The following is a 20,837-nucleotide window of genomic DNA, read 5'->3' as shown; positions in this document are numbered from 1 at the left end:
ATCAGTGGAAAGATAACTTTTCGCTTTTTAACTCTGATTGAATTTTCTTCCTGTCAAATAGTTGCATCTTCTGTTAGAAGAAGGTAGTAACACCTGTTGCTGATTAGAAAATGAATGGCATTGTGCCAAAAAAGAAAAAAGTGTTCCATTCCAAAACTGAAAGGATTAGCAAGAGATATTAAGTGGAAATAAACTGACTGCAATTATACAAGATTAAATAGGAATAATGTAATGTCTCCAGAAACATCTGTTCGGAATGCAGGGAAACTACTTGTTCAATTCATCTGAAGAGAACCTAAACTTCAGATTTAAAAATGAGTGCAAGTTAGAGATCACTGAGGTTAAGTTAGATAAAATCTAAGGATGAAAGAGGAAAAGTTTAAAGGGCACATGCAGAGAGTGGTGGGAATGTGCAATGAGCTGCCAGCTGAATTGTTAAATGCAGCCTCAATTTGGACAGGTAGATAAATGGGAGGGGTATAGAGGGATATGGTCTGGGTGTAGGTCAGTGGAACAAGGCAGAATAATTGTTTGGCACAATTGTTTGTGCTATAGTGTTCGATGTTGTCATGCTAAGTAGATCTGGACAGTTAAGTCAGAAATGATTGGACAATCAGTGTGTACAAATCTAGATAATTTGATTGTTGGAAATAATTTGATATTCAAAAGTGTATTAACTTCCCTGAGAATTGAATTATGTGACCACCCATTAACAGATTACAGTATGCAGGATGAAAGGCGAACCGTGTGAGTTTACAATGTTTAATGCTTGGTTCTGTCAAAAGTAGTTTTGAAAAAAGATTGTTATCAACTAATAAGAACTTCATGTATTATGGTGACTGAGCCCCAACGTACTAATACGTCAAGAAACAAGTTGTTCTCAGAGCCTGTCTATATGCCAAAGGCTGATCTTGAGGATAAAAGAAAGAGGAAAGGAAACCTATAGAGACATAGTAGGTGAGTTGCACAAGACCAGATTAAGGGATTGATGATGGGAGATGATTAAGAAGATGATGTCACCAGAATTTATGGTAAGTGTTTCACAAAAATCTATGATGAATCAGCATGTATTCAGTAAATCGCCGAGCTAATAAGACATGGTGAAATTGTGTGTGAGGAACATTCTACATAATAAATCATTTCTTAATGGATTTCTGTATAGCAATGAAACAGATCCTTAGGTTCAATTTTGTCATTGAGTTATATCTGTGTTATTACAAAATACCTGAATTGTGTCAAAATCATATCCCTACTTCAATTATGTAAATAATAGCTTTTTGTTAAACTGGAGTAAATAATGATCGATTAATGTATTATTGCTTGAGGGTGTTTGCCTTTAAATCGTATTATCCTTGCATTTTCAGCTCATATTTTCAAGTTCATTTCTCAACCAAATATTACCAGAGAAGTTGGAACCATTACTCGAGTGATTCCGTATGGTAGATACACTCTCACGTGCATTATATTTGCAGCATCTTTTCTTTTCTAACAGTTTCTTCACTAATCTTTTCCCTGTTTTACCCTTGAAGCCAATGGGGCACAGGCTTTGTGGATGTGCAAGAAAGTGAATTATTTTTTTTTAAATGCTTAGGGAGCACTAGATGTTCATTGTGGTTCAACTGGATACCAAATAATGGACTTGACTTACTACTGGATCTACTCTAGATCTCAAGCCTTGGCAGGAATTTGACTTTTTATTAAACACAAGGGATAATTTTATAATTGTTTATCCTTTGCCTGCCAGGGATGGAGTAATGAATATTTGGAAAACAGAAGTGTTTCCTCTTTGTGAATGTTCCTTAATGGAGCAATCCAAAATTGATTTCTTCTTTCTGCACTATTCCATAACCCTGTATCGACCTCAGCTTCAAACACTTGTCCACTTTCATATTTGAAAGATGCCATGCACCCTGTGCTATGGCATCTCATTCTCCAATAACAACAAAGTAAACAAATATACTCTACCCTTTATTCTTACTCGCAATACTCATTTTACAATAATGATCCCACTTATTCCTACCTGCAAGAACCTAGCTCCCAAAATCATTGGCCTCCCAAGCATATGGAATGATTAATAGATCTGAAGTCATGAGAAGCATGCACATGAATTCCTAATATTTGCACGTAGCATTAGTAATTTGCGACGGGAATGGGAATGTAAAATTGTTTGTGCAACATTAACCCGAAGGTAAAGGTGACTTTTCAACGAAATGGCCTCTTCTGAATATCAAAACGAATCTTCTGTTTAAAGTTCAAATTTATTCAAGTTCAACTGAATGAAGTTGGAAACTCAAATTGGTTTGTTGCCAGAATCGTGGCTGACATCACTGGGACAAAAGAATTGGGAAAACATATCAACCACTTCACTTTGGCGCTGATCCTGAAGTATTTCCTTGTTGTCATCATAATTTTTTGACAGCCATCCAACAGGATTATTGGTTTATGACAGGAAATTGACACCTGTGGCAGCTTTGAGAGACGGGTTGATTGCAAAATGATTCATTATCTCTTCCGCTGAAATGCCATCTGGCAAAAGAGGCAATCCTAAATTGTAAATGATGGAGCCATAATTGTAGTTGCCCTCTCAGGTAAAATCAACACATCAGCTTGTATCAGAAGACAGAAAAAAGTTGGAGGGACTCAGCAGGTCAGGCAGAAATAAATCAATATCTGGGTTGGGATCCTTTTTCAAGACCAAGGTGGAAAGAGAAAGCATTAAAAGGAGGTGGGGGGGGGGGAAGGTGGAATGACAAAGAGGGGCAAAGAGGTAATAGGATACTGGACACACGAAGGCGGAGACAGATAGAGGTGGAAATCCTGGGAGAGGGTGGAGGTGGGGTTAGGCAAATAAGTGAATATTGTAATGGATTAGGAGAGATGAATAGGAGGAAATAGATGGGGGGGGGGCTAACAGAAATTGGAAAATTCAATGTTCATGCGGTTGGGCTGAAGGATCTACAGGTGAAAAATGATGTCTGGTTTTCAGGCTGGAGCTTGGCTTTACCCTGGCACTGGATGAGGCCAAAAACAAACATCTGTGTGGAAATGTGAGGTGGAATTAAAAGCTGGATATCACAGCAGGGGTTCCTCATTCAATTAGCTTTCGATGTTATGTCCAGCCCAACAAAGTATTTCCTTTTCATTGTGAAGATGTGCCATGTTTGCTAGACTTAAATGTGAAGACGTGGATTTAGTAAAATAACAGTACAAATATCTTTGCTTCTCAGAAACTAAGGTCACAGAATTTACAAGAATTGTTACAACTAAACCAGAAATAAAAGTAATTAGTGCAAAGGTCGTTCAAAGCGGTGAGTTAACTATCTTTTAAAAATTTTGCTCATGGGATATGGGGTTTGCTGGCAAAGCTAGCTTTTAATGCCCATCCTAATGAGTAAGTTGTGTGAGCCACTATTTTTTTGAATCACTGCAGTCCGTGTAATAAAGATACTGTCCAGATGATTTTAATAGGGAACCCCAGGATATTCACTCAATGTCAATGCAAGAATGACAGGCTAGCATGCTTCTTCTTGCCATTTGTAAATGGTGGCATTCTTCTGCCAGCCTAGTTGGTAGAGGGTGCAGTTGAAGCAGTCTTGGTAGGTTTCTTCAGTACTTTTTATAAATGGTACAATCTACGCTTGATGCTCAATTGGTGGGTGAAAGTTGAGAATAACAGATGAGCTCCCAACCAAGTAGATGACTTTGTTCTGGGCAGTGAGTCTTTATTGGATCCTTGCTCACCAACAGCCCTGTAGATCACAGAAAGGCTTGGGAGTGTGCGGTGATCCATCCTTCCTTGCATAATGCCTGGCCTGTCACCCATTTCTGTAACCACAGGATTTAAATGGCTATCAAGTTAAATTGTTGACTTACTAGACATTCTTGCTGGAAGATCTGGGATGACGATCCTGTAGTAATCAAACTCCCTCTTGTTAAAGATGGCCATTGCCTAGCCCTCATAGAGTGCACATTTGGGATCTCATGCTGTCTCACATCTGAATCTTATCCATGTCTTTCTCCATGAGGCCACGGGCTGCTTCATCTTCTGAGGAATTGTGAATGGATTTGAACACGGTGCCATCATCACTTAACATCCCAACTTGTACTTTATGAAGGAAAGAGGCTTCACTGAGGAAGCGGTTGAAAGTGATTGGGGCTCCTGAGGAATATCTGAAACGTTGTCCTGAGGTTAAGCATCAACCTGCGCAACTACCTTCGTCAGGCTGTACATGACCCCAATCTGTGAGACAAGCTTTCTGGATTCCCATTATACACAGGCTCTTTTAGTGTTACTTTCAAATTCAACCTTCATTGAACTGTCACTGATATCTTTCATCGCTTTGCTTCAGAAGAAGAAGGATATATTGGGTAATAATAGGCTGGATTAAATTTGATCATTTTTTTTATGATCAGAACAGACATGAGCAATTTTCTACAATAGTCAGATAAATGTAGAAGTTGCAGTTGTCCAAGCAGAGCTAGTTCTGTGCTTGATAACTGCATCTGGGATCTGTGTTCTCGGTTGTATTCAAGTGGCCTAAGCCATTTTCTGTGAAGTCATTTATCTGAAGACTTCCTTCAGTGAAGACAGAAACATGAATCAGATCCTCTGTCTGTCTCAAAGTAATTGCAGACTTTTATTTTTTGCACAGTTGCTCGCCTTCACCATCTATGTCGGTGCTTCAAGCTTTTCATTTGTGGTCTGTGGCATTTCATTGCTGAACAGTTCAGGACTTAACTGATGGTGAATGAGATGGTTTAGGTTTGTCTATAACATTCAGCAGCTCCTACTTAGTTTGTATTCATGTTTTTGTAGGAACTTCATTAGTTTTTAGGTACAGGAGTTAATGCTTCTGCTCCCTCATTGAATTAGGTTGGTTCCACACACACACACACACACACACACACACACACACACACACACACACACACACACACACACACACACACACACACACACACACACACACACACACACACACACACACACACACACACACACACACACACACACACACACACACACACATATAAGCACACACTGGTGAGAATGAGAAAGTTTACTCATTTTGGTTCTCACCCCCTATCTCCGCTATTCCAGCACCAAGAAACAGGACCAAGTCAGCTTGGTGACTTAGCCAACTTGGTGTTGGACATTTCTTACCGTGAATCTGTTCTGTGCCCTTGCTACTTTTTGCTTTCTAGTAGTGTGCATGGAAGTCCACCAATTCATTAACTGAAGGATGACAGGACATCATGATCAGTAAATGTTCTTCCCTTTGTTAGATCTGTTGATATGAAATTTTGTAGGATTTGGAATTGTATTACGAATTGCCAAATGATTTTCTCCCAAGGCATTACATTGCACCTTGTGATAAGTCTGTCCTCTCTGTGAAACAGAAAACATCGAGATTTTAATGCTGGAATCTGGGACTCATGAACAGTACAGCTCAGAGTTTAACTATGTAATGCTAATAATAATGAATTTTTTGTTCAATGTACATCTGCACAAAGGTTCTTACTTGCTGCAGTCAAATGTTAAAAAGAACTCTAATTGCATTCTTAAATGAATTAGAAAGAAAAACATACTAAAAGATAGATAGATAGCAAATATTTAAAGTTATTCTAGTGTGAAAAATGTCCTTGCAATAGTGCACACACATAGTCCTTCTGTGGTGTTCGAGCCATCTCTGATTGGGGTAACAAAAAGAGGTTCAAGAGCCTTATTGCTGTTGGAAAGAAACCATTCTAGAAGCTAGAGGTGCTGTTCTTCAGGATTCTGTACCTTCGGCCTGAAAGTATTAGTGAGAAGAGGTTGTGATCAGGGTGATGTTGACAGCCTTCTTGGGGCAGTGCTTCACATAGATGAGTTTAATAGTTGGGGGTCTTGGCCTGTGAAGACCTGGCAAAATTTATTGCTTTGTGGAGCCTTCTGTGTTCCTGGGCATTCGAATTCCCAAAGCAAGCTGTGATTCAACCTGTCAGGATACTTTGCACAGTACACCTGTAGAAGTTTTGGAGAGGATTTGATAAGATGCCAAATCCTGTCAGACATCTTAGAAAGTAGAGGTGTTCGTGTGCCTTTTTCACAATTGCCTCGATGAGCTGGCTCTTCAAGAGATTGTCTGAAATATTGGCTTCCTGGAATGTGAAGGCCTTAACCCTCTCCACCTCCATCCCCTCAATGCAGACTGGTTTTGGTCCCCTGGGCTCTCCTTCAAAAATTCAACAATAAACTTCTTGTTCTTTATCGTGCCAGTTCTAGCCAATGCCAAGGTTTCTCTCCAGTTTTAGTGTTTTGTGGTTTCATCGTGCAGATTTTTCACGACTGAGTGGCTAATGGAACCATTACAGAGGCAAGAGGAAAGTGTGATGGCCTGGAATCTGAATAGGCCACTCTGGTGAATTTCCATCATGAGAAATTTTAGAATTTTACAACCGTCGAATGTTATTGCTGATATTGTTATTTAAACTGCTTTATTTAGTTCCAGACTTCATAACAAACTACAGTATTACTTCTCCGTGTGATATAGTAAGACGTGAACTCATGTTTCAAGAGAGTTTTCCCACACCTATGGAATAATTGTTTTACTTTCCCGTTGTGTTAAAGTGTATGAGATTTTTATTAATGATTAGAATGAATAATTATAATAGGAAATCAGGCAGAATCTTTTTACCAGGATGAAAAGTATCATATACTTTAATTACTGAATGCCATGGGTTTAAAATGGAGGGGATGGGGAGGGGAGTAGGTTTAACAAAGTACGGAGCAAGTTTTTATTTAACAGGTTGCACTCATACAATCAGATGATAAATGAACTTGAATAAGCAGGGAATAAAAGGATATGTATCATGTACAAGCAGCAGAGTTTTGATTTAATTTGGGTATCATATTCAGTGTAAATATATGGGCTGAACTCTTTTTCATAATCTAATTATTTAATATTTAATTATTTGCGCATATTTGATAGGATACATACTGATTTTAACCTTAACGAAGAATATCATGCATTGGTAAAACCACTATTGCTACCAAATATAGAGGAAAACAGTTGAAGATTATATAGGTGGTTATTTGAGGACCGAGGATTGAGCAAAATGGACCCAGAATGGAATAGCAATTACACTCCATTGTTTGTGCACCATAAGTGCCATTGACAAAGATAGGGAGAGTGAATGAGGGATCAAGTTCTGAGAGATGTTATGAGATTTCAAATGAGCCTATGGGCAATGAAAAAGCAGATGGAAGTAAGACGAGAATGATAACTCCAAAGGAGAGGCTGAGAAATCAGTCCAGTGAGAGCAGAGGCAGGACCCAATAACGAAGAAAAAAGAATGGAGGTATTTTGTTAGAGACTAATAAAATAATAGGATGTTAAGAGGAGAGAAAGCTTGAGTAATACTGTGATAAAGTAGGTAGATGCCACAGGAACTGAATCAAGGAAGGTATTTTTAAACTGCAAGAGCAGAGAAGAGGAAGCATAATGACATCATGGGCTTTGGAACAGTAATATTTTTTTTTTAAATCCGTGGGATAAATGATAGATATGTCCAGACGGAAACTGCATTTCATATCATTAAAATTAGTTTGGCAAGCTATTGACATTTGTTGCATGTCCTGTAGAAACAATTGAGTCATTCCAGCTGTTGACTGCAGATAGGTCTTGGGGAATGAGGAGAGCCAACCACCTTCAGGCCCACTGAGCATTGATATTGTTTTGACAGAGACTTTATGTAATATCATTGTTTTCTGTCTCTCCCCTCGGTGGTAAATTCAGGAGTGAATGATGCTGATGCTGAGGCCCTCTCCAAACTTATTGAAGGAGGTCTGTAGTTTACTTTAAAAATACCTAAGTTATTTTTCAATTTTTTGTTTTACGGTAAGACTAATTTCAACTGTCTTATGGGTTTTTGATAAGAATTTCCTTCCTCCCTGCTGCCACACCCAACATTCTATCCAAAAAGGCCTGGATATTTTTGCCTAAATGTAGAGGTGCCCTCCCTCCATATTGAACAAAAAAAAATACTGATATTTAGATGTATTTAACTGCTGGGAATAACTGATGCCTTTCTTGTGATAGTTTTTTTTTAAGAGGTTTATATCTATTGACATTTTAGATAGAGAATGAGTCCATACTTTAAACTATTTTCTGGGCATCCACTTAAAAGTCTTGCTTTATTTCCTTATAAATCTCAAGGAATGTTACAAAACAATAAATAACTAAGACGATAGTCTTGGATAATTTTAATTGGATTGAATAAATGGAATTTATATCATAGCTCCATCTTGGAATTTTACTTTTGAAATGACCAACATAAAACAAAAATAAGTGAATATGTGAATGTTGGCTTGCCAACACTTTTATGGGGTTTTCGTTATCAATTATATTAACCCTCAGCAGTCTCTGACAATGGAAAACTGATTCTGCTCTTGGCCCTGCCAACCTAATTTCCCACTATAAATAAAATGGCTGGAGTCTCTTCATTTTCAGCCATCAAAGGTGAAAATTTACTCAAATTCTACTTAAGTACATATACGAGGTATTATTATTTTCTTGTTACTATTGTTTGTTCAGCGACTGTGTCGCTGAATTCCATGGAATTCTACTATTTACATCACTGCCTTGTTATTGAAATAATGGGGAAAAGGCACATTATTGTGAAGGATCATATTACTGGACTTGTTCATCGAGGAACAAAAAAGATTGTGCCTTTCAAAGTGAGATTGGAAATGAGGAAAGTGATTATGGCGCGCAGTTCAAAGCAGAATGATCATGGATGAATCCCTTTTTTGTTCTGGGAGCAATTAAGATTCTAAATTAAGTAATTTTATTGGAATCTGAATTAAATTTGAAAGACAAATCCAAATCTACTCCCTTAACACTGTAGCCCTGTTAGGACGGTCTACTTTTATCAGTTCATCAGATTGATGGTTAGATAAATGTCACAGGAAGAACAAGTATTTTAGCAATTATTTTGTTTGCTCAAATTATTCTGATATTATCACATGTATATGTTGTATATTTTTTCAAACTCCTCTACCAATTGCTTAGATGAAAATAAGTAACTTTTAATGTATCTGTTCAAGTATGCTGTATGAATATAACATTTGTGTCCCTTCCTGTGGTAGAAGTAGTGAAAATGATAAAGGTTCACCATTGACATGTATCTTGTCAGGCACACAATACACCAAGGTTACCAGGATTATAGAGGGTGATCCAAAATTACTTGAGGATGAAGATATCCAAAAACTCCTTCATGGAGGTTAGTGAGCTGGTGGCTCTGACGTTTGCATCCTGAAGCATGGAATGATAGGATTTCCATTTCCTAGTTGCAAATACAGATGACTAATTGCCTGTTTGCATTCCTATATGTAGAGTTAACATTAGCATTTTGTGTTTCCTATCAAAGTTATTTTTCTCTGGATGTTCAATACCTAGACGCAGCATTTGAAGATCCTTCTTAAAACTATTTTAGTGAATTGCTTGTGTAAATCTTTAATTTTTGGATGTCAAAAAAGTAGCCTAGCAGAAGTTCTGCTTAACCTTTATTAACAATCCAAGGTTTTATTTCTTCATATTTACCATACTTGTTTTCATTGGAAACCTTCTTTTGTTCAGTTAATTTGTAATGCATGGGAATGAATTTTTTCTTTTTGTTATCAAGGTTATTTTATGTTGGATACTGATAAACCCAAACATAACTGGCTGAAGCTAATAAATATTTATATTGAAGAGCTCGAAGAAATGAACAAATCATTTCTGCCCATTAATCAAAGGGTATTGCAACAAAAACTGGATATGCATTGCAAACGTAGCTTGGATATGCATGTCAAATGTAGCTTGGGATGTTTTGATAATATGACTAGACAGCCATTTGTGTTAATAATTGTAGTTGTTTACAGTGGACATCTGGATGCTCATACATGACCATTGGAAACCTCCTTCCTGCATTCCTACTCCTCATTAACAATTACTGTAAAAGTCAAAACTATTGCATTCTGAACAGTGAATAATCATTTTCATTCATTGATGTTTGAAGGAGACTCTTAATTGTGCTGAACATATTGTGATGCAAACATGATCAACCAAAAATATAAACATCTAAAACAGTAGTATCTGATTTTATAACACAATATGTTAGTTAAAATCATCAAATTCAGATTGTTTAGCAAGTAATTTACTGCAACTCAACAAAAGAAAAATGTTGCTGAAGGTTGTGAGCAATTTCAATATATACATTATACCATGTTAACAGCAATCGTGAATGTTGTAATGTATTACTAATTTTTTTAAGGCAATCACTGACATTTCAATATATTTACAGAATCTAAATGTAAATGACCATCGTTTGCTTGGCATAAACACAATTAATGTATGACTCAAATGCATATGATCAAATTAATTTTGTAAGGAAAGTCCATTTTACATATTTATACTTGTTAAACATATTTGATTAAAGGAAATTACAAGTTTTCCTGAAGAGCTGGGATCAGAACCTGTACAATTTAGTGTTTTTAATAATTGTAAGACTGCCTTAAATAACTGCATATGCCCCATGTTTAGCCGAGCATTGTTTAGTTGACCGCCTTTCAAAAGGAAGTGATGTCTTCCGACATTAGATCGCATTATGTTCCAGTTGATAATCCTGTGCCAATAATTGCAACTTCTGTAGGCTCATCTTCCAAATTAACTACAGTTACAATTGAGGGTCAACCACTGCGTGAACATGAAAGAGAAGTCACCAGAATTATTCATGAAGGTAAGGACATCTCTGACAATTTGTGAGGTACAGTCATTATGATACTAATAACTGGGGTCTATCCACATGGTGATTTGATCTCTTTTGTTTCTTCACTGATCTTATAAACTTTCAAGAAAGCTGCACGTAGAATTGGCATAATTCAAAAATGGCGCAGAAGCTTTTCACTGTACTGTTATCTTAATCAATCCAAACATTTTTTGTAAGAAAGAATGAATATATAAAGTAACATATTTATAGCCTCAAACTACTTAGGTTTATCCATATTAAGTATATGAAAGAAATATCTGATGATAGAGGCACACAATTTGTCTTTTCTCTTTACTGATCCCAACGGATCAGTCAGACTTTTTTTTGTTTATGTCAATTTAAATTTATATTTGAATGTATTTTGTTAAAGAATCTCCAAGAAGAATTGGTCATGTTAACAGAAGAATATCAGGTATGCTAAACTTGATTATTTATCCTAAGCGTGATAGGATTGACTATTGCAACTGAAGGATTAAGGCAATGTGGCAAATGCTGTTAAATAATGTAGGTGGCAGTTGACAGCAGCCTATGTATGGAAATGTAAGGTCAATAAATCATGGAAATATTTACATTCTAGAAAAGTAATTTATAGTAGTGGCATCTAAAGAGTATATTTTTCTGCAAATATTTTCGCATCCTTAACCCCTTATCCACTCTAAAAGCCTTATGAAGTATAAATTCATCTTGGCAAGAGCACAAAGAGGTTGGTATCCCAATGGTGACTTGTTATTTGTCCTCAGAATATTTAGGTCCACGAAATTGATACTGAAGCCTGCGCTCTTATAGAATGGTTGACGTAAAGTGAATAGATGCCTTTAAGAGGATGCAAGATAAACTTGTGAAGCAGAAAGGAATAGAAGGGTATGCTGAGTAGATTTTTTTAAAATAATGATGAGAGACCTGCCAGAGAAGAAACAATGGCCTGTTTCAATGCTTCGAATAATATAAAAGATCACATTTTTTTTAGAAATCTGTTGGGGGATGGACAGAAATTTGATGCTTAAAAATGCATCCCCTTTCTTTGCACTTTGTAGTGTGTGGATCTGAATTTTAGAAGTTGAATACTGCCATTATCAATGAGTCCCTTTAGCACATCGACTGCTAATTTATTTCAGTATGTGCCCAGAATCCACCAGTACATGCCTCAGATAATCAATCACAATTGAAATAGAAATGCTGGTGTGGAATAGAACATTTGGCTCCTAATGTCTGCTTTGCCATTCGATAAACTGATGATTTACATCAACATCACTTTCCTAAACTAATCCTATATCTATTGATTCCATTAACATCCCAAAAACTATCAATCTCTGACATGAAGACAATTAAACACTGCGCCTTCATAGCCTCATTGGGTGAGAATTCTAAAATTCCTTACCCTACCCTCCAGGTGAAGAAATTTCTTCTTGCCTCAGACTTCAATGGCTGCTCCATTTTAGACTGTAATTCCTGGTTGAATGGCTCCCACTCGAGAAGAAACATCATTTTTGCACTACCCTGTTAAGCTGATAAAATATTAATTAATTCAATAAAAACGTTTCCTTCTTCTAAACTCAGGACATAAATCCAATCTGTTTAATCACTCCTCATAGGATAAACATTAATCCCAGGAGCAAGTCTAATGAACCTTTATTGCACAACTCCTATCGCAAGTATATTGGTTAGGTAGGGATATCAGACATGAACAATAGTCCAGGTGCAGTCTCCCCAGCACCTTATATAATTGCAGTATGATGTCTTTACTCTTGAATTCAAATCCTCTTGCAATAGAGGACGATGTGCTGATGTTTTTTCCTCATTGCTTATGCACATAACAATAGAAAATCTTTTAGTTTTAGAAAAGTTAATTTTAAAATTAAATAGATTTCATAATGAGCTAGAGATTACCTTTTTCTCACAGCAGTATGCATTTTGATTACATTTCCAAATTGTTGCCTGCAACAGTGCTGTGTGATGCATTTGTAAAATCCAGAGTAAATAGCATTTCCAGATAAGATAGTCATTTCCAGTCAAACTCCATGGGAGCATCCATAATATTTTATGGAGAATGATGAACTCTAATTGACATATTTATTTGCAAATTGCCCACTTCCCTCTCCATGTAAACGTAAATTGGAGTTGAAAGCTTCACACTGCAACCGATGTGGTCCGATCTCATTCAAACTAAGTGTTTACTAACCGGCATCTTGTCATGCCCACCAGCAGTTCGTGAGCCCAGAGGAAATCCACTCTGAGTAGTGTCTGGCCCACAGCTGCGATGTCTGCAACATGGATGGTAACCAGGCGGGTCCTGTAGCTGGGAATGAAGGACTTGTTGGTCACTTGCAGGGGAAAGCCTTTGGTGTTGTGCCTCACCTCAAAGTACGTGGGCAGGATGAGGCTAATCTCCACACCTGTCTTGACGAGGAAGTCCTTCTTGGTCCTCTGGTCTCTAAGGTACAGTAGGCCTTTCTGTGTGCCAACCACCAAAACCTCTATCAGCAGCCGGCCTGCCTATTTCCCATCACCGTGTTGGTTTTGGCGGTGAGAGGATGCTCCATCAGGAATGGTAGAAACAATACTCGCTGTTCTTCTCCACATGCCCTTTGAATTGCTGCTGTGCCACAGGTGCCGCTGGTGGGCTGGACGAGGTGGTGGTGCTGATTACGTAGACTGGTTGCATGTGGAGGGAGCTCTGCTGTGGTGTGCGGAACAGCCTGTCTGCCTCCTTGGCTACGAGGTGTGGGGCGCTGAAATCCATGCCCGAAACTGCCAAGTATACGTGTACTGGTAGTTTTGAGAGGAATGGGGCTTCGAACAGGAAACAGTCTATGTGCCCATCTGCCAGGGCCACCATCTTGTACATTAGCTTGGAGGAGTTTCTGTCGCCCACGCCCTGCATGTTGAAGATTCTGATGGCACACTCATGCTGGCTGACCTCTAGGGTGTCGAGAAGGAAATGTCAGAACTGCTCGTACTTGCGTTCCATCGGTGGGTTTTCTATGAAGGAGCTTACTCTGACAGCTATGGCAACGTCCAGGGTGCTGATGACGTACCAGAACTTGATGTCCTCTGAAACAATTCCCCTGATGTGGAACTGTGACTCAGCCAGCTGTAGCCAGTTCCTGGGCTGGCTTGCCTAGAATGGCGAGAGATGTACGCCCAATGCGTTAGTCGCAGGCACCACGATTATGAATTTAGCTGGTTGCTGCATTGTCATGTGATCAATGCTGGTTCCAAAACGCTGGAACCATTGGGGTCACCACTCTTGCGACTGCTGCAGCAGCACTACCAAGTAAAGAGGCACCCACACTGCATGAGGGTGAACCAAAGAATGATTTTTATTGGTTTGAATTCGCCACATCTCCTTGCTGGCCCACCCACTTCTGGTGACACATCTGCCGCTTCTGGAAGTGACATCATCACGTCACAGTGTCACTCTCCAGCCTGCAGGCCACTACACGGAAGACGAGGGCTCCTTAGCCCGCACGTGGTGCTGGCACGGGCTCTTTCTCAGCAGTGAAGGGGAGCCTGCACCATCTTGGACCAGCCACAGGTTGTGGCGAGTTGGCCCGTTTACTTGTGTAGTCGCTCGGCCTGCTACATCACCTCTAACAGTTCTCCATTATTGGAAACATTGAATTATTGTTTTGATAATGGTGGGTGGTTCAGGGCCCTCAGGACAAGAAGAAAGAAGGCCATCTGTGATGATTCAACATCTTTAGAGACCATCACATCCCACCTGGACCTTTCTGCTGAACTGCGTTTGTATGTTCAGGTTTTCCAAATCTGTCTTCCCAGAATTATGTGACTTTCTGAAAACCATTGGCTATGCTCTCATGTTTGGACTGCACTATCCATGGATGTTAAGGTCATGTTAATTCTTGCCATTGATCATTCAAAGCAGCCATAGCAGATGTCTTCCATTAACACCCATTCAGTGCTACATTTATTATCCTTTTTGAGCATTATCCCCACTCAAAATGATTTTATCAACTTTTATTTTACTGAGGAGAAAGTGGCATCTCATGCACTAAGATTTACCTATTAGTTTGGCTCTTGACAAATACAGGCACCTCTGATTCCTCTTAGGAGCTCATAGAGACTGCCTCAAATAACTGGAAAGGTTTCCTGCCACTTCATGTAGTTTGTTGTGGAGAATGAGAACTTCCTGATTATGAATGCCATGACAAAAGCCAAGTAATAAGGAAGCGTAGAATCCAAAAGCCATGAAGCAGAGTCTGGAAAACATCAGAAGCAAGGGACAGCTATCAGGGGAATATCCCTGCTCTATAACCAAACCTCATCTAACAACTCAGTGGAAGAGACAAGCATTTTCTGCATAGGCTACATAAACTCCTTGACACAGAAATGCTTTTTGCAAGGAGCTTCCAAACTCAGTCCTGAATATGAATGTGATTATCTCCTCATTTCCATCATTATCGCTGCTAATGTTCTACATCAGTACCTTTGAAGGGAGCATCTTTTCCTCTATCCCACAGCATAGAAAATCTTGCTGCCATCCCTCACAAATTAAAGTGAATCAAAAATTCTTTGGGAGCTTATCATATCGCCAAAGAAGTTTTAAAACTTGTAGAGAGTGACTTCAATCACAAATCCATCTCCCAAAGCAGGTTCACAACTCTATATGCCAGAGTCTGTGATGATGCAAACTTTGTATCCTCTTCAAGAAAGAAGGCAAATCCCATTGTAGCCTTTACAGGTAGGTCACTCTGGAAAGGCAATGTTGGTGGTTGAAAAAGCTGCCCTTGAATTACAGGGTGAATCTAAAGCCACAATAGACATGAACTTTGCCAAAGTTTCAACACCAAAAGTAATGCAGGGAGCAGTACCAAGTACCATATGTGACTACTATATATCTATGGCATCCAGTGCTCCCTTTGTGGCCTTCTCTACATCACAGAGACTGGATGTAGACTGGGAAATTGCTTCAGTGAGCATCTTCGCTCTATCTGTATCAGTGATGGGGACCTCCCAGATGCCAACCATTTCAATTTTGCATTCCATTCCCATATTCGCATGTCCATCCATGTCTCATGTATGATCCCACCAAGGCCACCCATAAATTGGAGGAATAACACTTGATTTTACATCTGGGCACTCTCCAACCAGTTGGTATTAACATTGACCTTAATTTTCTACTAACTTGCTCTCCATTCTCCCTCCCTCCTCCTTACCCTTGTCTTCTTTTCCCTCAGCTCTCCATCCCCTTCCCTCTCTATTCACAGATCCATCCCTCCTCCTTCTGCTTGCTGGAGGGCACTCCCTCCCTTATCCCTTTATTACTCCTGTCATTGGGACTGTGCTCCTCTCCCTACCCCTCCCCATTTTGTTCCAATGCCTGCTGACATTTTCCATACTTTGATGAAGGGCTCAAGCCTGAAACATTGGTTATGTACCTTTATCTTTGCACTCTAAAGTACACTGTTTGACCTGCTGAGTTTCTCCAGCTTTGTGCTTTATTCTATTTGACCTTTATCGACCTTTTACAAGTCTTTGTGTCAATAGAGATACTGGAGCCATTCTTCTGTAATTTTGCTGCTAGTAGAAAATCATTTCCCGCTGTGTGATGGTACACAAACCACAATCATGGGAATGAATTACCTGCAGTTCTCAATGCACATTCCAAGAGGCTGACCTCCAATTCATTGCTGAAGCATGCAAGAGGATGGGCCTTCCATATAAACTTCTCACAACACAGGTGCTACCTAGCTGCCCCTTCGTACACCACCGTCTGTCAATAAGGATCCATGTAGGGGCTCTGGGAAATAAGACCACATATATTTTGATGACCACCTCTCAGTGAATGCAGACATTAAATGTGAAGCTCAGCTTTATTTTCACTGTACTAGTTCAGCTTTTAGGTTGTCTTAGGAAAAGTGTTTGAAGATCAGGGTCCAGAGCGATCAGATCACAAAAGATAAATGTCAATAATCAGGTGGAAAAGCTATGATGACACTGAACAATCCCTCACATTCTGCTGTGCAGATCCACCTGTACCGATCCAATTGGCTTCAAGCCTCTTACATGGCTTGAAGCAACATCTTGTATTTCCTGATGAATGGAACCTTTATTTAAAAAAAAATCTTTAAACTCCACACAACAAATTTCCTTTGGGGATCTCTGCTCTCCTGTGGTCAAGAAACCTTTGCTCTGCTGTGCAACTCCACAGATAGTGTCTATTTAACATTGTAACTAATGCTTTGATCAACTCACACGTGGTGAGTGAGAGGTTAACATTTCAATAAGTCAAGTCTACAAAGTCTGTATTAATTCAATGATGATAAATTGTTCATGGATCTGAAAGTGAAATATTAAGATATGGTACTAATTGGCATTGTTTGGCATAATGGAAAATCTTTGATTAAATCTCACATGTGGAACCATCATGATCCCCCAACCCCCCCCCCCCCCCCCCGCCCCTCCTCTCCACCCCCTCCCTCCAGTTCTAAATGATTGGACTGTGGTCACTATAATGTTATCCTTACCTACCCTACCAATCAGTTTTAACTAATGGTCTCTTGGCAATTCCTAATACATTTTATCCCATGCATAATATTGGGTTCCTAGAAGACCAGCAATGTTAATGTGAATGATCGTGTGAGATTGTGTTTACAATGTTAAAACTATTTATTTAGCTATTTAAATAGCCTGATGCCAAGGCTTTTCCACACTTGTAAATAGCTTTTAAACTAGTTGCCTGGATTGTAGTCTGCATTTGTCCTTGAAGGATCAGCACTGAATGACCAATAGAGCTTCATGTATCTCTCAACTGCCTTGAATGTTGTAAGCATCTCTCTTCTGGCAAGTAGTGCATTTATGCCCCACTATCCAGCGTGGATGCTTATGCCTGAAAAATAAGAGTGGTGCTATTGAATTTCTATTCAGCAGATATCTGCTCAAGCATAAAATGTTGGGATTAGAATTTACAAACATTTCTACCTTTAAATCATTTCAGTTTTGATTCTTACTGATATAGGTGTATGACCATTAGGATCTTTGATAGAGAAGGTGGGATACAATCACTCAAAGAAATACTGGAGTGGAGTCATACTTTAATACACTTTTCACTATTCCCCAGTCATTTATTGACCTTTTTAAAAGTTAAAAAATTTAGACAAACTGCACAGTAATAGGCTATTACGGCCCATAGTCCATGCCATCCAATTTACTCCTACTTAACCTACACCCCTGGTATATTTTGAATGGTGGGATAAAGCGAGCCCCTGAGGAAAAGCCACGCAGACTCTGAGAGAACATCCAAACTCCTTACAGGCAATGCTGGATTTGAAGCCTGGTCCTGATCACTGACGCTGTAAAGGCATTGGGCTAACCATTATGCCAACTTATGCCCAATAAGGAGTGTTGATTTCAGTCCCAACTCTCCTGGGTGGAGTGGGGGGGGGGGGGGGGGGGTGGAATTAGCAAAAGTAGTTATTTGTAGAAATATAGATAAATAGTTCCTGGTTTCAATAAGTATATATGGCAATGGTCTATGCATTATTAATTTTCACTTTGTATGGCTGATTGTCCCAGCTTTAGCTGAATTAGACTTTCACTTTAATCAGTCACTTCAAAAATGAAGCAGATTGGTGCTGTGTGAAGCCTCCAATCATTAGTCAAAGAATGTATTAGAAGGAAACTTTAATTTAAAAGCAGCTTTCCCTTTGACTTTTAGATTAGAGAATAATTCCAATATTACTGTCTCTAACAAAGTAATAAAGCAGTTTTAGTGCATAGTCATTTTGTAATTGTGCTGGAATTCATCCTTGTACCTTTGAACTTAAGTTTACAAAAGGACTTATTTTTATAATTTCCATATTCAGCTGCACCAAGAAAGACAAGGCAGGCAAGGAAGAAAATCTCACGAAGAAAAAATACAGTTCAAGATTAAAGGAAATGTGAAATTTTTGCTATCTGAAAATGGAGGACATCCAACCAAAGAAGACTTTAACTTAAATTGAGGCCAGGCCTCCAGCAAACGTGGATGATAAAGGATGTCAGTTTTGCATGCATCACAAAATTCCATTCAGTTCACATGAAAATTGAATAAAACGCTTGTACCTTTGTTTTTTAGTGATTTTTATGGTACATTTTAGAAACAAAATCGGTTCGATTCTGGAGCTTTTTCATTGATACTATAAGAAAATTAAATCAGGGATATTATAAAAGGTAAATGCGTAATTTACAGCAATTTTGTTTTTTTTTTCTCTGAAGTTTAAAAATGTTTGCTATCCGGAGAAAAAAAACCATATCTTCCAGTTTTCAGTGGTAGGATATTCATGAAGCATAGCAGGAATCTGTTGAAAACCTATCAATTTGCCTAAAAAGATTAAAGTTAGTTTATCTTTTTGTATTTCTGGGCTTAAGTGCAGGTGGGGAACTGGCTAATGCATTGTGAAACATATCATGCAACGTTAAAATTCAAAGTTAGTGTCATTGCTTGCTCTTGTGAATCTAGGGTTGTTTCTGACATACATTTTGTATTAAGATTTAAAAAGCTTTGCAGTTCACAAACACAGATTCTGGTTGTTTATATTAACATTTTCCAAACTTTTCTATAAATGTTTTGTATCAATGTTCTTTGTTCCTGCTTTTTGCAGTGTGAATCCTGCCTTGATGCAATTTATAAGGAATCATCTTTAATCGTGCCTAAAAAGTTTATGAAAAATATACTGAATGTGGTGCCTTCTTTTAGATTTCCTTTGAAAAACAATTATTCCATTAAAGAATATTTCCTCACGTCTTGTTTAGCACTTCCTGTCTCACATGTATCTATTTGATTGTCAGATTGAAGGTTTGGCTAAGTTCTACCATGAGCATCAACTTATAATGCTGCCTGCGATGAATGCCGGACGGGCAGCAAAGCAGATTCACTGCAGATCAGCAGTGCCTCCCTCTGGCAAAACTTGGGCTGCACTAGTCTCACCTGTAGGAATGAGCAATCATGCTTGGATCTCACATGCGCCAGCGTTAAAGGCACAACTTCCAACTATTAAGCAACGTGAGAATAGAATTGTACCACTGAAGATATTATGAACCTTAATCAAAAAGAATGGGTGTCCATACACTGAGCAGGTCAGACAACATCTGTGAAAGGAGAAAGAGGCAAAGGGTCCTTCATCAGAAGGGTGAGAAGACAATAGACAATAGGAGCTGGAGTAGGCCCTTCAGCCCATTGAGCCAGCACCACCATTTTACAGATCATGGCTAATCACTACCATCAGTACCCCTTTCCAGCCTTATCCCCATAACCCTTAACTCCTTTGCCTGTATTAAACCTGATTCCTGTTTTGACCATAGCAAGATGCCTCAAAATTAATACTTTTATCATGTTTAAATACAATTTTGCTTCAACAAGGTTTTCAATTGTGAACCCTATGTTGATATCATTAATCGATTCATTCTTTCATTAAACATATCAATCCTAATTTCTGTCCAGAAACTGCCAAGTGAATATTTTGATGAGGACTATTATTAAATCTGCAAATTTAAGATTCCCAGAAGCTATTAAATCTCATGTACAAACCACATGCCATTGCGAGAGAAACAGAAAGAGCGAAGCACCCCACTACCAAAGTGATGAGGTGTGAAGTGCAACAAGCCAAATTTTTTCACCTGCACATCACTCCCTTTGGAGAAACACTGGATACACACTGAAGCCCTTTCATAAAAGAGCCTGCATGCAAGTACTTCTCTCTTTGCCTTTTGGAGAGATTGGATCATGAAAGTCAGAAGGAAGCAGCATAAAATCTTTGCTTTTTCTTTAATATTTCAAGCTATGCCTTTTATTGTTTGGTTCTCTATGATACCAAGCCTTGCAGCATTGTCCTTTAACAATCACCTTCCAACCTTTGCTCTCTCTCTCCATCCCCTGCCCACCCAACATCTCTTCCCATTCCTGAATTAATACAAATGACAGGTATTATTGTCAGTCAGGATCAAAAAGTGAGAAATAAACAATAAATTTACAAATGCCATGATCCACAAAAGTGTTGGAGAAACTCAGCAGGTCACATAGCATTATAGAAGGCAAAGGATAGGCC

General features: G+C 38.7%; 1 protein-coding gene and 1 long non-coding RNA gene across 9 annotated transcripts in view; one reads left to right on the top strand and one right to left on the bottom strand.

Moving 5' to 3' along the window:
• LOC138739496 (periostin-like) overlaps positions 1 to 19,533 on the top strand; it is a 79,232-nt gene extending 59,699 nt beyond the window's left edge. Inside the window, exons 17-23 of one of the 8 annotated variants that reach the window (XM_069891704.1) lie at positions 1,365 to 1,439; positions 3,228 to 3,308; positions 7,779 to 7,826; positions 9,178 to 9,264; positions 10,675 to 10,761; positions 11,162 to 11,203; positions 18,618 to 19,533. In XM_069891704.1, coding sequence (XP_069747805.1) covers positions 1,365 to 1,439; positions 3,228 to 3,308; positions 7,779 to 7,826; positions 9,178 to 9,264; positions 10,675 to 10,761; positions 11,162 to 11,203; positions 18,618 to 18,685 — 488 coding nt within the window. In that variant the 3' untranslated portion in view covers positions 18,686 to 19,533. The remainder of the gene's footprint in view (positions 1 to 1,364; positions 1,440 to 3,227; positions 3,309 to 7,778; positions 7,827 to 9,177; positions 9,265 to 10,674; positions 10,762 to 11,161; positions 11,204 to 18,617) is intronic. The other 7 variants (XM_069891706.1, XM_069891707.1, XM_069891708.1 and 4 more) reach the window with 7 other exon arrangements.
• LOC138739497 (uncharacterized) lies at positions 4,996 to 16,671 on the bottom strand. Its single transcript, XR_011342292.1, has 3 exons — positions 16,396 to 16,671; positions 12,170 to 12,296; positions 4,996 to 5,389 (listed from the first exon to the last, which is right to left on the bottom strand). It is a non-coding gene; the product is annotated as an uncharacterized lncRNA (long non-coding RNA).
• Positions 19,534 to 20,837: the final 1,304 nt, after the last annotated feature.

This window comes from Narcine bancroftii, chromosome 7 (assembly GCF_036971445.1).
Source record: "Narcine bancroftii isolate sNarBan1 chromosome 7, sNarBan1.hap1, whole genome shotgun sequence".
NCBI classification, from domain to species: domain Eukaryota; kingdom Metazoa; phylum Chordata; class Chondrichthyes; order Torpediniformes; family Narcinidae; genus Narcine; species Narcine bancroftii.
This window is presented reverse-complemented; position numbering and strand designations above follow the sequence as displayed.